Source organism: Berghia stephanieae, chromosome 3, assembly GCF_034508935.2.
Source record: "Berghia stephanieae isolate SIO BIC M18660-M18661 chromosome 3, UCSD_Bste_1.3, whole genome shotgun sequence".
Taxonomy (NCBI): domain Eukaryota; kingdom Metazoa; phylum Mollusca; class Gastropoda; order Nudibranchia; family Aeolidiidae; genus Berghia; species Berghia stephanieae.
The window spans coordinates 33,837,668-33,854,911 of NC_088362.1; the positions used below are offsets into that span (position 1 = coordinate 33,837,668).

Below are 17,244 nucleotides of genomic sequence, written 5' to 3' on the forward strand. Positions count from 1 at the left end.
CCTTTGGTATTGCATCATGGTTCATCCGTAGGACATGGTCAAGCCACCTCCATCTTCTTCTCTTAACAAGAAGAGATACAGGCTCAAGTCTTGCTATCTTCATCAAGTCGATGTTTAACCAGAAAAACAATTCCAGTACAAAAATCTCAGATGACTCTAAATGCTCCAAATTGACAGAGATCTGAACAAGTGCGTATGAAACCGCGCCAGACAAAGCAAGAAAGAAAAATACAAGAAAAGAAAAATCCCAAAAATCAGTCTGCCTCGACTGAGAATCGAACATCAGACTTCCTGATTAACGACCAGACGTGCTACAATTACACCACAGAAGTTCCCAATAGTTCGGACAATTTTTATTGTTATATTCTTCACTTGCGTACTCGTTGACAGAAGAAAAGTTAATAACTCTTAAGCCACTACCACCTTCTTCTCATCACAAGAAGAGATACAGGTTCTAGTAGTCCGGTTCTCTTCATCCAGTCACTGTTTATCCAGAAAAACAAAACAAAAACAAACCTACAACACAAAGCTGAGATTACCCAAAATGCTTCAGATTGACAACGCCAACGTTTCACTTTAAGGCAAAGTTAACAGTTGACTGTATAAAAAAAACAATAAAACATGACAATGACGTCATATTGAGGTCAGACATGTCATTACGGATAATATATGTGGCACCCTCAAGTAGGGGAATATCAGCGATTGTTGATAAGCTGCATATTTTCTGTAGATAACGAATATAGATTACCGAAAACGATAACAATCAATGTTTTATGAGACACTACAATGCTAGCTGTATTTTAAAAAAAAAAGGGGAATTGGTTCAAATAGGGAACAGAGGTAGATTCCAAGAGCACACTATCAAAGTACTTAGTTTAACATCACCTAAAAGTCTCATCCAGACACAAGCACAGGTCTCCACTAAAAGAAGAAAATTGGAGAGTAAAAACATTCTAGAGGTACAATTAAAAGGACACGAGGAAAATGTCAGACAAAGGGGAATGGTTCAAATAGGGAACAGATGTAGATTCAAAGAACACACTATCAGTGTACTTAGTTTGAGATCGCCTAAAAGTCTCACCCTAGCACAAGATCCCACTAAGAGGAACAAACTCAAATGTTTACAACAAATTATAAGTTAAAAATAAAAAAATAACAATACATAACAGAGAGATGATCATCTCCCAAAACTATAACTATACATTCAACTGTTTCCCTTCCAGGCAATCAAGAACTCTGGCCAGGGCCAGGACAAAACCAAGTAATCTCATTCCAAGACAAAGACAGAAAGCATGTTGGAAAACAGATATAGGAGGATAGAAGACACAGAAAGTGCCTCCCTGCCTGGTATGGGAGGTCAGGAACCCCACCCAAGGTCCCATGTTTCAGAGGGTTTTTTTTTCCAAGATGAGGGTCATTCCGCCCCCCCCCCCCCCCCCCCCCCAAGAGAATGACAGTTAATTGGTTTTACGGCGCTTGCAACACATTTAAGCGCCAGTAAAATTTTTCTATATTTTTTTTACAATAAAAGGCTCACGAGAAAAAGTAAACAAAGTGAATTGTTCAAATAGGGAATAGATAAAGATTTCAAGAGCACACAGTCAGTGTAGTCAGTTTGAGATCAACTAAAAGTCCCATCCAAACATAGGCACAAGATGGCACTAAGTGAAATACACTCAAATGTTTACAAAACATATATATTATGATTATATTATTTATTATCTATTATTATTATATTCAAAACAAAACAGTACATAATTGAGAGACGATTTAATTTACAAGGAAAAAATCATCTCCCATATGAGCTCTGCACACAATGTTTTATTTAAGTATGGGCGGATCAGACCTCTGATGACATGGGAATCATACCAAATCCAAACAGATTTCAAAGAATGCATCTAATAAATTCATCAACAAAATGCCATTTTGCCATATTGATTTATTAAGCATAATTCCTTTGTACAGATGTATAACAACTCCATTCATGATTCATAAATAAAACTTGAAGGGTCCTTTACAGATATTGTGATATCCTCAAGAACAAAACATCAAATACTAGAAGTTCTATCATAAAGCAACATTAAACCTTGCAACCATAGGAGGAACGTTGTAATATACAAAAATGAATAAATCAGCTTAAAAAAAAGAACAAAACATGGAACGTTTTGGGCTCAAAAACCTTCTTTAGCCAATAACAAAAACATTAGAAACATTAATACATTACTTACAATTCTGACAGAAAATTAAATAATCTGCCGACTGTCTGGAATTTTAAGTGATGCATTCATGTTTTTATTAATGGCTGAAGAAGGGTTTTGAGTCCTACATGTTCCAAGTTTGGTATTTAATTCTTTTTCGAAGTTGTTATATTCATATTTGTCTATTACTTTTTACAGTCTACAGCTTCTAGTAGATCTCTTTGAGGAAGGCTGTCCAAGCTTAAAATTTCATGGATATCACAAAAATTGAATATTACAACGCATACAATATACAAGGACTGTAGGTACTGGGTTACATCATCATCTTCTCACTCTCCTATTTGCCTTAGCTGCATGCTGCTTTTTTCTCTTTGTGGAATTTTTTTGTTTTCTCATCTCAGCTTTCTGTTGAGACTTGACGTCTTTCTTCAATCTGCCGTCAACAACTTTGAATTTGCCCTTGACACCAGTCGGACGACGAACTTTTTTCCCTGCACCTTTCTTTGCTTTAACATATGTGACTTTTTCTTTGGCTTTCTTGAGCAGGCCGGCCTTCTTGTACACGCTGGAAAGTTAAAAAGAATGGGCTTCATGTCTTTATTTAAGTAAATTACATAAAACAGAAGCTTACACATGTTACCACCTTTGTAACTGTGTTTATTGTTGACTGAAGTCTTTAATAGTCTTAATAGCAAAACTGCATTTCTTCTAAATCAGAAAATAAAAATTTCTCACATCTGGTTAGAAAAATAGAAAACTTGACCTCAAAATTTTCACAAATGGACTATAGTAACCATTGTGTGACCTGGGCCTCATTAAAGCTACAGCCACATCCCCGATGGCTCAGTTGATATAGCACTTATTTCACACACAAAAGGACCAGTATTGATCCTAGGTGCAGTCGAGATATTTTTCTGACTCCCCTGTCCACGAAGAAGTGATTGGGTAGCTGGGTATTAATCTGACAGAAAGCCATCTGTGATAGACTTGCCTTCTATCCAAAGGATAGCAAGCAATAAATACTTGCTCTATGGGCCTTTTGGCGCCGGAGGACCACATATCCTTGTTACTGCTCTCTTAGTGAAATTGTGATGGGTTAAAAGTGTAAAAAAAAAATCCAATCCCCCCCCCCCCCCCCCCCCCCCACAAAAAAAACTTAACAGAACAAAAAACCCCGCAAAAAAACAAATAAACAACCAAAAATGAATAATTACTTACTGTTTAATCTGATTCCATTTTTCCTTTTCAGAAACATCAACATTATCTGAGATGGCATTGGCCTTCTTTCTCGCTTTTTCCAAACTTTTCAACATCTGAAAATTAAAAAAAACCCCAAAGGGAATGGGAATTCAAAGAGATGAAAATTCAATGGACAATGATCAGATCTACTTATTAGAGAAAAAATGATGCCCATCCACCAAAATGATGGGATGGGAATATGCAAACTGACCATTGGAATATAATAATAATAATAATGCTGAAAACTTATATAGCGCTATAACTCCGAGACACCAGACTCTAAGCGCTTAAATTACAAATTACTTTGGCTGAAACATACTCATTCACACACACAAGCACACACACACACACACACACATACACATACACACAACACAACACACAACACAAACCAAACCTATCTTGCTTCTCATACCATCTACTAAAATCGAAACAAATATGTTTTAAGCGAACGTTTAAAAATAGACAAAGATTCTTTTTCACGAATGCTCTGCGATAAGGCGTTCCAAATAGAGGGTCCGAAATGAGAAAAGGATCTCATTCCAGCATTTTTCCGAATTCGAGGGACAACTAGTTTTGTGGAATCACTGGCCGAACGTAAGGGACGGGGTTTTGAATATCTTTCAATTAGTTCTGAAAGGTAGGAAGGGGCAGTACCTTCAAGACAACGATACACTAAAACACAAGCTTTGAATTTAATTCTTTTCCCAACAGGCAGCCAATGCAGGTCATGAAGTAGAGGTCCGGCAGAGTCGCACCTACGCTTCATGAATACTAGTCTGGCAGCGCTGTTTTGGACAATCTGAAGACGTTTCAGATTGTATTGCGAAACGCCAAACAACAGAGCATTACAATAATCCAATTTCGATAGTACGAGGGACACAACCAGGTGCTTGGTCACATCCTCAGATATGAACCGTCTAATGGAAGCAATCTTTTTTAGTTGGAAAAAGAGAGATCTAACCAAATTATTAACCTGATGCTCCATCGACAGTCCAGAGTCTAAGAATGTGCCAAGGTTTTTCACTTTGTCAACAATTTGAATAGAGGCATCATCCAACTTCAAATCTGTTTCACTTTTCCACTTCCTGTTCCCCACATACAGCACCTCCGTCTTATCATCATTCAGTTTCAGTCTGTTCTCATTCATCCATTTCTTAACACTTTGGATACAATTTTTACTATTGGCTGATACTTCTTGTAAATTTCTCGTATTGGAAACGCAGTACAATTGCGTATCATCAGCGTATTGATGGTAAGACAGACCAAAACTTCTGATGATTTTAGACAGAGGGCCAACGTACAAAACAAAAAGAACGGGTCCAAGTACTGAACCCTGGGGAACCCCACAATCAAGAAAGATTTCCTCCGATCTATATTCATCCACCGTAATAATCTGTTTACGATTAAACAAATATGACCTAAACCAATCAAGCGCTGCACCAGACACGCCATAAGTAATTTCAAGACGTTTGAGAAGAAGATTGTGATCAATAGTATCAAAAGCAGACGATAGGTCAAGCAAATTCAGCAAAGAACATGAACCATTGTCTATAACAGAGAGGAGATCATTAACAACCCTAACAAGTGCGGTTTCCGTCGAATGATGTTGCCTATAAGCAGACTGAAATTTTTCTTCAAGACAATTATTTTTAAGATGAGACAGTAATTCTTTCAAAACAAGCTTTTCTAAGATCTTAGAGAGAAAAGGAAGATTAGAGACAGGGCGATAGTTTTTTAAGTTCTCTTTATCGAGATCAGTTTTTTCAAAAGGGGTTTGACATGAGCAACTTTGTAAATGTCTGGTACAGCACCTGACTGCAACGAATTATTAACAATACATGTAAATGGTGTTAAAATTACATCAATGCATTTTTCTAAAATGGCAGTATTTAAGGGTCTAAATCACAACTTTTAGTTGGAGACGACATAATGCAATCACATAAGTCAGCTTCAGTAATCTTTGAAAAATGCGTTAATGAATCACCATGAAACGTGTCAAATGTTGTATGGATCGATTCAGACGAAAGTTCTTTCCTGATGGTATCCGTTTTTTCTTTAAAATATTGACCAAAGCGAGTTGGTAGATCTGCACGATCGATTAAAGATGGGAGAGCTAGTTGCGTCTGTTGTCCCAGCAGTTCCTTGGTCAAGGCAAAGAATTGTCTCGAACGTCCCACGTTTTTGAGGCTTTCTTCATAGAATTTCTTTTTGGCCCTGAAATTGACGGCTTTTGCATCATTTCTAGCCGCGATGTATCGCTTCTTATCAACAGCATCTCTGGACTTGAGCCATTTTCTTTCTGCCCGCCTCCTGGCTAATCCATTCAATTTTATTTCGGTATTATACCAGGGTGCTTGACGTCTCACTTTTACTGCTCTAGTTGTTAAGGGAGCATGCTTGTCCACCGTACCAACAATTGACTCGTGGAGACCATTCGCATCATGTTTATTTTTAACGTTATGGTCAAGGTCTTGTTTAAAAATGTTCATGTTTATATTCTTCAAATTACGAGATGTTATCATCTTTTTTACTTCGTGCTTCATTGGAAATAAAACGCAAAACACAATTAAATGATGGTCAGAGATTAATTTATCAATATTTGAGACAGGTGAAGAGAGAGAATGTTCAATGTCTGTAATGACATGATCTATTGTGTGGCCATGGTTGTTTGTAGGACCGCTTACAAGTTGAATATAGTTGTTTGTGTCAATAATCTCCCGAAATACTTTCGATTCATTTTTGTTTCCGAAATAATCAATGTTAAAATCACCCATAAAAATATTATGCTTTTTGTTAATGGATTGCATAGATATAAATTCTCCGAACTCAGATAAAAAATCAATTGTTGATATTTTGTTTTGTTGGCTTGGTGGTGGGCGGTAGACACAGTGAAACGACTTTTTAAAATTATTTTCATGAATGGCAAATCCAGCGTATTCAAAACTTCTAAAATTATCATGGTGAAATGATATGGAAAATGGAATATGAAGTGAGCGAGTCATAGATAATTTATTTTGACCATTTTAACTCTCTCTCAAGATTTCCTTGCAAAATGGTCATTTGAAGTACATACAAAAACATTTTCCAATGAACTTTGACACTTACCCTCTTCTTCTTCCTGGCCTTTGCCTCAGCTATTTTCTTGATGGGTGCTGCATCGATTGCCTTTGACTTCATTCTGTATTCCTCAAGCTCTGCCTGTTTTAAGAGAATTGATGTTCATTCATTTAATATGGTTAGAAAGAACCTATATCCTTTACCCAGTCCTAACAACGCCCCCCCCCCCCCCCCCCCAAAAAAAAATATTTAAAAGATCAGAAAAACAAAACAATCCCCCACCCTAAAAAAAAAAAAACAACCAAAAAAATTCCCTAAAACTGAAATATTTGAGAAAAATCTGTAGAACGATATACCTTACACTATTTTAATATGATTTGCCTACCTTGCTGATTGGCATCTGGCGCTGAGTGTGTTTTTTCTCTTCCTTCTCAAACCAATCTGGCAAACCCATATCATCATACATGTATCTGGAAATGAAATAAATATGAACATTTGATAAGTTAATACAAATCCTTGCTCCTGGACAATTCAGTGATGATAATATGATATTACAAGTGCTGACTCATTATCAGCTTTCAAAATCTAAATTGAAAACTCATCATTTTATCTCATAATTTCTATTTTGTAAGCGAAGTTTTTCCTATAATGAGTGTAAAATGTTGTAATTGCTGTTTTTATTTTTTCATTGTATTTTTCTTAAAAAAGTCGTTTTATACATACCATAATAATCTACAGTCAAACTTTTGTATCACTGACACTCTCCATTCACAACAATTTCCAACCATAAGCTAGTTCAATTAAATTCAGTGTATCAATTACAAATCCTGTTAAAATACTTCTAAAAAGTGTCATAAAATTTCTAAAATAATTTAATCATAACCATCTTACCTGTGATAGCCTGATTCTATTATTTCTCTTTTTCTCTTTCTGGATTGCATCATGGCAGCTCCAATAGCCAATCCCTCCTCATTGAGTTGTAATCTTGGGTCTGGAGTTACTGGAACCACTTCGATACCGTCAAACTTTGTCACTTTTGATTCTGAGGCATCCTCGGTTTTCTTTTTCTTTAAATCGTTGGCTTCCATGTAATCGTAATCACTATCATCTTCACTATCATCATCATCGTCATCATCACTTTCATCTTGCCCTTTGCTATCAACACCACTGTCGTCTTCATCAACTTTATCATTGTAATCACTGTCATCACTGTCAGAGAGCTCTTCATCTGAATTAATCTTTGCCAAATTTAAGTCTATGGAGGACTGCTCTTTTTCCGCTTTCTCCCTTCTCTTTTTTCTGGTGATCTCCATTCCCATCTGACCAAGTTCTATGTCTTCATCTGCTTCTCTGTCCAGATCGTCAAATACAGACTATGATCAATGAAAGAAAGTGAAAGAAAGATTGTTTATGAAAAGATATATCTGAAAACAGAAGATGTAGAAAAAAATGATCTTAACTTTCATTTTGGAGTTGTTGCAAGGTTTTAGAAGAAAATTTCTAATAAAAATGAAAAAAAAAAAAATCGACGGCAACACTTAATCTAACATCTACCAAAATATAACTAGACAATAAAATAAAAAAGGAGTCTTTCAGAGCCATTAGGCCCATGAAGCAAGAGTTATGTTTGGTGGGTATGCACACACACACACACACACAAATTTATAAAAAGGTGCATTTTTCGACTCTTCAATAGTTAGCTAGAGTATCAATGGTATGCACACATATATATATATAAAATATTGATCCATTTTTATAAGTACTCAATTACACTCTTTATAATCAAAAGTGGAAAGAATTGTGCCAATCGTTTGCAGGATAAACCACCAGACAGATTTAAAATAAAAATCGGAGGTAGAACCTGTGCGAGAGAGTTTAAAATTACAGTTAAATATCAAGGAATGAAATCATATTTACCTTACTGAACCAAGAATCTTCGTTTTCCTTCATCAGTTTTTGTTTGACCCCCATGTCAACAAGAAGTGGATTTGTGTTTCTTTCTTTCTCATCGTCCTCATCTTCTTCACTTTATTTTAAAAAAATAAATACAAAACCCAAAATAGACCTTTGTCATGTCTAAAACTGAAAAATACAATAATCTCAACTTCACATAAATTGCAAAGGACTTCATCATCTCAGTTGGGAACAAAAATACCAGTTAAAATTTATAGGGTTCTAGTGATTCCAAATACTCATTTATACCACAGAAGAGTTGCGTAGTTTATATTGAAGTGTCAAACCAAACAGCTGAACAATGAATCCAAGTAATGTATGAATATCAATTACAGCCAAACTTCTTATGACAATGCAGCCACCTAGAGTGTCGCCTTGTGAGTACAACGGTCACTATTTTAAAATTCTGACTTGTGCAGAGTTGTTTGATGTGAATACCTACTTTAAACGCAGAACAGAATTCGCAACAATAGCTGATGATGAGAGGCTGCATTATCTTCTCCTCTCAGAACAAAATGTGGCTGGTATTTCTACATAATAAAAAGTAGTGTACAAATAAGAATATAACACCTTAAAAAAACAAAAAACCCAAACCAAACAGAACGTTTCAGGATCAAAACCTTTCTTCAGCCAATAATAAAAACAGTTAATACATCACATTAAATACATATAGCCTATCCCATTTATGGGACATAACTTCAACACAGGGAACAAAAACAAGGAACAAATAAGAGCATAAAACTTTTCAAAAATTATAAATCTATAAATAGGATATTGAATGGTCTCATTACAAAAGCAGTTGATTGTATACCCAACATGGTGATTTTTATCACCGATTTAAAATGTTAAGCTTTTAAACTAGGTGACTATTTATTATGCATTTCCAGCAATTCATATGATGTAGAATAAAAGCTGTAGAATGTAGTTTTCAGATTATCAGTCTTAAATTTGTTGTATGTATGTATGTATGTATGTATGTATGTATGTATGTATGTATGTATGTATGTATGTATGTATGTATGTATGTATGTATGTATGTATGTATGTATGTATGTAAGTCTGTCTGTCTGTCTGTCTGTCTGTCTGTCTGTATGTATGTATGTATGTATGTATGTATGTATGTATGTATGTATGTATGTATGTATGTATGTATGTATGTATGTATGTATGTACGTATGTATGTATGTATCATCTTCATCATCAGCGTCGTCAGCATTAATATCATTATTACCTATTTGTCTTTGAGATAGACAGCACTACCGTGAATATCGCTGCCATGTTGTATGACTAGGTGCATGCCAGGGATGTTTGGTGTCACAGTCTTGTGCGTCTCTTGTAGACAGAGATTGTTTGCCTTGAGGTTGTACAGTAATTCTATCTTTGTTGATGACATTCCTTCTGTGTTGAAGCTATCGATCTTAAAGTTGTCCATGGTGAGGGCCGAGGGGCCATCCTTTTACCACCCTGACCATGGAAAAGTTGTTGGTGCTGTGCGTGTTGTAGCAATCGGTCTCCAGCGAGGGAGTCCAGAGACACGGCATGACGCTTGCTACATGTCCCCTTTTGTCACTTTTCTTTTGGGAATGGATGGGAAGAAAAGCAGATGGAGATCACAAAAGAATGGACTCGATCATAGATCGGTACTTGCACCTATCCTTTTCAACATTTATACCAACGACCAACATGAATTTGAGAACATCTGGAGGTTTCTATATGCTGATGATCTGTGTCTTGCATCCCTGGCCTCTGATTTCAAGACCATTGAGGAAAGATTAACAGATGCCCTGAAGACAATCTCTGAGCATTATTTAAAGAACTCACTAAAGGCCAACCCAAGAAAAACCCAAGTGTGTGCCTTCCATTTAAAAAACCGCTAAGCCAACAGGAAACTGAACATCTCCTGGAATGGGAACATATTGGAGAACACATTCCCCGTGTACCTCGGTGTCACCTCAGACTGCACACTGTCCTTCTCTCAGCACACAAAGAAAACAAAAGCAAAGGTGGCCACAAGAAACTACTTCCTAAGAAAACTGGCAAACACTACATGGGGAGCAGATCCAAAAACGGTCAGGACAACCACACTAGCCCTCTGCTATTCATCAGCAAAATACGCCTCACCAGATCTTGCCATGCCAAAAAGATTGACCCTGAGCTGCATAAAACCTGCCAGATCACTACTGGTAACTAGAGACCGACTGCAGTTCCAGTCCTCCATCGGCTGGCTGGCATTGCACCTCCCCACATTTGAAGAGCCACTGCTTCCAACGCCCAGAAATATAAATAGGAAATGGACCCAAGGCACCTCCTCCATGACCACAATCCAACGACAAGTAGAATGAAGTCGAGAAAAAGCTTCATGACAGAAGAAAGCATCAACCCTGACCATGCAGCTGTTTACAGGCTTTCCACATGGAGGGAGTGGGACAATCATGCAAATGAAGCTGTTGAAGATCCGAGAGAAGAACTGCCATACAGAACTGAAAAAGTGGGGACTGCCTGAGACTAGCTTGTGTACATGAGGATGCCCAGAGCAGACGATGGAGCACATCCTTAGAGAATGCCGGGATTGGCCCAGCTGCACTGACAATGACCTAAGAGTCTGCTCCACAGATGCTGTGGAGTGGGTTTGGTGTTGGAGCGACAAGCTATGATGATGATGATGATGATTATTTATGGGACATTCTGTGACAGAGTTTGAACCTTCACTGCTCAAAGTGATACTCCAGTTCTGTACACTATGTTAGGAAATGGTATTGTCAATGAATATGTTACCCTTGTTACATTATCAAGTATATTTTCTGAAATAAACAATTTTGATATGTATGTATGTATGTATGTATGTATGTATGTATGTATGTATGTATGTATGTATGTATGTATGTATGTATGTATGTATGTATGTATGTATGTATGTATGTAAGTAAGTATGTATTTGTGTATATATGCATTTGTGTATTTATTTATGAACTAATGATTGTGCATATGAATATATGTAGTATTTAGATACACCTGTTGTAATGCACTCAGAGCCCTCTGTCCATTGAGGGGCAGATGTGCCATGTAATTGTTTATTATTATATGTATTATGTCTCACAAGAAAGAAAACTTACTCATCATCGACGTCATTAAAAGTCGGTTCCTCCTCCATTTCCTCTTCCGAATCTGAATCCACTCCTGCCCCAAAGAATTTTTTCTCTCCTCGTTCAAAAGTGGTTCTCTTTGGCTTGGGCAGGGCATCTTCATCTGAGTCTTCATCAAACATGTCATCACCATCCATGACACTCAGATCTCCCCCTTCTACCTCAGACAATTGCTGGAGAAGAAAACGTGAGGAATGGTGTAATGTCAAATTCCAAACAAAGGAAAATTCACACCTCACAAATCCTCCCCAGGTTAACTTACAGAATAAAGTAAATTTTCAATTTTAAAGCCAAGTGTAAATTTTATTTCTATTCGATTTGCTTGCTTGTTTTAATGGATTTACGGTGCTTGCAACACATTCAGGTCATATCAACGCCAGTAAAAAGGAAAAAAAATTCTAGAATTATAATTAAAGCAAGCACCCAAGCAAAAGTAAGACAAAGGGGAATTGGTTTAAATAGGGAACAGATGTAGATTCCAAAAGCATACAATCAATGCACCAAGTATGAGATCACATAAAAGTCCCATCCAGACACAAGCACGGATTCCCACCAAGAGGAATACACTCAAATCAGAGACGCCAACTTTAAATTTGGCTCACAGGAGTTTCAGACACCACATGTAGGAATTTCAATGCCGAAAGAGGAATTTCCATGCACAAGAAAAAGGAATTGGAAAGGTATTTGGCATTGTGTTTACATATTGCATAGTTCGAAATAGATAAATGATTAGAATTATATTATGATACATAAACACATTGCCAAATACGATCCCAAAGTTTCCTTATTTCAAATGAAGTAAAGCACCAAAACCTAATGGTAGTACTGGTGGTAGTGAGAATGATGTGGTGTTGGTGGTTGTAGTAATAGTTGTAGGGATTATGAAGATGTGATAGTGGTTGTTGTTGTAGTTGTGATGATGATATGGTGGTGGTATAGTGGTTGTAGAAGTTGTGGTCATGATGATAATGATGTGGTGGTGGTTGTAATAGTGGTGGTAGTGTTGTTGATGTGGTGGTGGTGGTTGTAGTAATTTTAGTGGTAGTGATGATGATGTGGTGGTGGTTGTAGTAATTTTAGTGGTAGTGATGATGATGTGGTGGTGGTTGTAGTAATTTTAGTGGTTGTGATGATAATGTGGAGGTGGTGGTTTTAGTACTAGTAGTGGTAATGATGATGTGGTGGTGTTGGTGGTGGTTGTAGTAGTAGTGGTAGTGATGATGTGGTGGTGGTGGTTGTAGTGGTTGTCATGATGATGTGGTGCTCATGGTTGTAGTAGCAGTGGTAGTGATGATGATGATGATGTTGTAGTGGTGGTTGTAGTAGTAGTAGTAGTAGTAGATGTAGTAGTAGTGGTAGTGATGATGTGGTGGTGGTGGTTGTAGTGGTCGTGATGATGATGTGGTGGTGGTGGTTGCAGTAGTAGTGGTAGTGATGACAATGTGGTTGTGGTGGTTGTAGTAGTAGTAGTGATAATGATGTGGTGGTGATGGTGGTTGTAGTCGTAGTGGTAGTGATGATGATGATGTGGTGGTGATGGTGGTTGTAGTTGTAGTAGTGGTGGTAGTGATGAAGATGAGGTGGTGGTGGTGCTTGTGGTAGTAGTGGTAGTGATGATGATGTGGTGGTAGTTGCAGTAGTGGTGTTAGTGATGATGATGTGGTGGTGGTTGTAGTAATTTTAGTGGTAGTGATGATGATGTGGTGGTGGTTGTAGTAATTTTAGTGGTAGTGATGATGATGTGGTGGTGGTTGTAGTAATTTTAGTGGTTGTGATGATAATGTGGAGGTGGTGGTTTTAGTAATAGTAGTTGTAATGATGATGTGGTGGTGTTGGTGGTGGTTGTAGTAGTAGTAGTAGTGATGATGTGGTGGTGGTGGTTGTAGTGGTTGTGATGATGATGTGGTGCTCATGGTTGTAGTAGCAGTGGTAGTGATGATGATGATGATGTTGTAGTGGTGGTTGTAGTAGTAGTAGTAGTAGTAGTAGTAGTAGTTGTAGTAGTAGTAGTAGTAGATGTAGTAGTAGTGGTAGTGATGATGTGGTGGTGGTGGTTGTAGTGGTCGTGATGATGATGTGGTGGTGGTGGTTGCAGTAGTAGTGGTAGTGATGACAATGTGGTTGTGGTGGTTGTGGTAGTAGTGGTAGTGATGATGATATGATGGTGGTGGTTGAAGTAGTAGTGGTAATGATGATGTGATGGTGGTTGTAGTAGTAGTAGTGGTGGTAGTGATGAAGATGAGGTGGTGGTGGTGCTTGTGGTAGTAGTGGTAGTGATGATGATGTGATGGTAATGGTGGTTGTAGTACAAATGGTAGTGATGATGATGTGGTAGTGGTGGTTGTAGTACTGGTAGTGATGATGTGGTGGTGGTTGTAGTAGTTTTAGTGGTTCTGATAATGATGTGGTGGTGGTGGTTGTATTAGTAGTGGTAATGATGATGTGGTGGTGGTGGTGGTTGTAGTAGTAGTGGTAGTGATGATGTGGTGGTGGTGGTTGTAGTAGTAGTGGTAGTGATGATGTGATGCTGGTGGTTGTAGTAGTAGTGGTATTCATGATGATGTGTAGTGGTGGTTGCAGTAGTAGTGGTAATGATGACGATGTGGTGGTGGTTGTAGTAGTTTTAGTGGTTGTGATAATGATGTGGTGGTGGTTGTAGTAGAAGTGGTAGTTGCAGTGATGATGATGTGGTGGTGGTGGTTGCAGTAGTAGTGGTAGTGATGATGTGGTGGTGGTTGTAGTAGTAGCGGTAATGATGTGGTGGTGGTGGTTGTAGTAGTAGTGGCAGTGATGATGTGGTGGTGATGGTTGTAGTTGTAGTGGTAATGATGATGTGGTAGTGATGATTGTAGTAGTAGTGGTAGTGATGATGATGATGTTGTAGTGGTGTTTGTAGTAGTAGTAGTAGTAGTGGTAGTAGTTGTTGTTGTAGTGATGATGATGTGGTGGTGATGGTTGCAGTAGTAGTGATGACGATGTGGTTGTGGTGGTTGTAGAAGTAGTGGTAGTGATGATGGTTGTAGTAGTAGTGATGATCTGGTGGTGTAGTAGTAATGGTAGTGATAATGTGGTGTCGTGGTGGTAGTAGTGGTAGTGATGATGATGTGGAGGTGGTGGTTGTAGTAGCAGTGGTTGTGATGATGATGTGGTGGTGATGGTTGTAATAGTGATAGTAGTTGTAGTGGTAGTGGTGGTGGATGCAGTAGTAGTTGTACTGATGATGATGTGGTGGTGGTGGTTGTAGTAGTAGTGGTAGTGATGATGATGTGGTGGTGGTTGCAGTAGTAGTGGCAGTGATGATGGTTGTAATACTAGTGGCAGTGATGATGATCTGCTGGTTGGAGGAGGGGTATCCTTGGAACAAATTGACCTCGCCGGAATTTGATGGAAGTTGCCCGGAACCTGGAATTTTTTGCTCCAGACCGGAGTTTTTTCCGGTGGAACTGGAGTATTGGCATCACTGCTCAAATGCTTACCATAGGTGCCAGCAGGAAGAAGTGCTGAAACCTGAAACTAAAATCTCGACACTTTGCCAAACTTGAAAATGTTCCTACTGAAAATGCGGACTAATACTCTTATTTCATCACCGTTTTTATACCATCATTAAATGATTACACAGCAAACATATTGACACGATGAGGAAATTAATTTGATTTTAAAACCAACTTATTATTTCACTCAAAACACTGAAACGGGAGGTATTTGACTTTGAGATATCGCGAAACCGGAATTCCGGCATGAACCGGAAAACTGGCACCCATGGTGGCTTCAAATCCTGATTTTCAAAACAGAAAAAAATATTACAGTACATAAGAGAGAAATGATTTAAAAGGAAAAAAAATATTATCTTCCAAAACTAATACCATAAATTGAAATGTTTCCCTCTCAGTCAAGGACTCTGGCCAGGATAAACTAAATAATCCATTCCAAGATAGAGACAGAAAGCAATTCAGAAAACAGATATAAGGAATAGAAGACACAGCAAGTAACCTCTTTACCCACCATGGGAGGTCAAAAACTACTAGAAATCTTATTACCTCTTTATTTTTGATACCCTTTATGTCAAACATATTGAGGTCCTCGTCGACATCTAATCTGTCTCCAGGTATAACCATCTTGGCGTCAATACGAGCTTTCTGTTTCATCTGAGCCTTCCTAACCTTTTTCTTTGCTCTAAATTAGAATAAAAATGAAAAAGATGATTTTTAGCAATTTCCAGACAAAATAGCCCCGAAAACAGGGAAATAGAATCAAATATATGACCCACCCACCACCTCAAAACAGTATCATGTCAGGGTGAACCAGAGGCCAAAAGGTATTATTAAAGTTAAAAGGACTAGAAATGTGAAATTTTAATCATTATCATTAAAAGTAGTTTTGTCTACCCTCATTAACCAAACAGAAAAACTAGAGCAGAGCTTAATAATTTTGAGGATTGATTTAATTTTTAACATTAAAACAACCTTGAGGCAGTAGGTCCTATATAGTCCTTCAGAGCCAGAGTTCATAGGTTAGGATGCTAGTCCATTGTAAAATATTTTCCACCAGATCTATAAGACTCAGCTACCCAATCACTGCTGGATGAACAGGGGGTGAAAAAAAACAAACCAATAATAAAAAACTCGACTTCACCCGAGATTGATCTTGGTCCTTTTGCGCGTGAAGTGAGTGATCTACCGAGTGAGTAATCCGGATCCCAGATCACTTATAATCTATAAGAATGTTTATCATTATTGAAAATTTTAATATGTAGATTATATTCATTTTATTAATAAAGGAAGGGAATAATAAATTCATTCCTTTTATTCATTCCTAAGGGGAAATTTGTCTTTCGGGTATAGTCCAAGATAAAACTGGGATATAAACATACAAATACTTACACAAGAGGTGATATCATTTTAAATCTCAGAGTCATAGAATTGATGAAGTGTTTTAAAAATTTGCTGTGTGTGACTATTCACATGTTACTGAGATGAAGTTGAATGCAATAAAATGATGTGTCTTTTGCCAACATCTATAGTGACTACATTGATTTTTCACAATAAGAACTGTCCATTTGAGTTACCCCCCCTCCCCCAAAGCAATGATAAAACAAAACAAAGAAACAAAGCGAAATACAATTATGCATGTCTCCTTTTCTTACTTTTTCATTTCTTTCAACTCCTGCAGATTCTTTTCTTCAAGCAACTGATCAAGTTTTGCAATTTCTTTTTCTTCTGCGTCCAATTCATCCTCCACTTCCTCAGCTTCCTGTGTTTCATTCTCCGTGACCCTGATTCAAAGAAAAACAAATTATTTTTCCACAGCTGAATACGATAACACAACGAATTTCAGAATAAATATGATTTCAATAGATTGTTACACTCAATCTTTATCTTATAATGGAAGTTGATGACTTGGTGACATATAATGGTTAATCTTAGATTTAAAAGAAATATATACATATTTAGAAAGAAAGGAGGGAAGAAAGTAAGGAAGAAAGTAAAATAGATAGAAAGGAGGAAAGAAAATACATCTTCACTATGTCTCAATACCAAAGGATTTCCAAATATGTAACTTGACTTCATTAATAACACATAATCAAATCAAAGTCAGAATATACATCAACATTATAAAGCCATTTCAATCTTCATTTATCAATCACAATGCTT

The 17,244-nt window shown here is 37.4% G+C and overlaps 1 protein-coding gene across 1 annotated transcript in view; it reads right to left on the bottom strand.

Annotated features, from left to right (window-relative positions):
• Positions 1–1,924: 1,924 nt before the first annotated feature.
• Positions 1,925–17,244, bottom strand: part of LOC144967586 (pre-rRNA 2'-O-ribose RNA methyltransferase FTSJ3-like) — a 32,223-nt gene continuing 16,903 nt past the window's right edge. The window contains exons 10-18 of the mRNA XM_078905042.1: positions 16,737–16,865; positions 15,631–15,766; positions 11,564–11,766; positions 8,415–8,523; positions 7,389–7,870; positions 6,883–6,967; positions 6,546–6,638; positions 3,417–3,511; positions 1,925–2,763 (exon numbers count right to left, since the gene is read on the bottom strand). Coding sequence (XP_078761168.1) covers positions 2,520–2,763; positions 3,417–3,511; positions 6,546–6,638; positions 6,883–6,967; positions 7,389–7,870; positions 8,415–8,523; positions 11,564–11,766; positions 15,631–15,766; positions 16,737–16,865 — 1,576 coding nt within the window. The 3' untranslated portion in view covers positions 1,925–2,519. The remainder of the gene's footprint in view (positions 2,764–3,416; positions 3,512–6,545; positions 6,639–6,882; positions 6,968–7,388; positions 7,871–8,414; positions 8,524–11,563; positions 11,767–15,630; positions 15,767–16,736; positions 16,866–17,244) is intronic.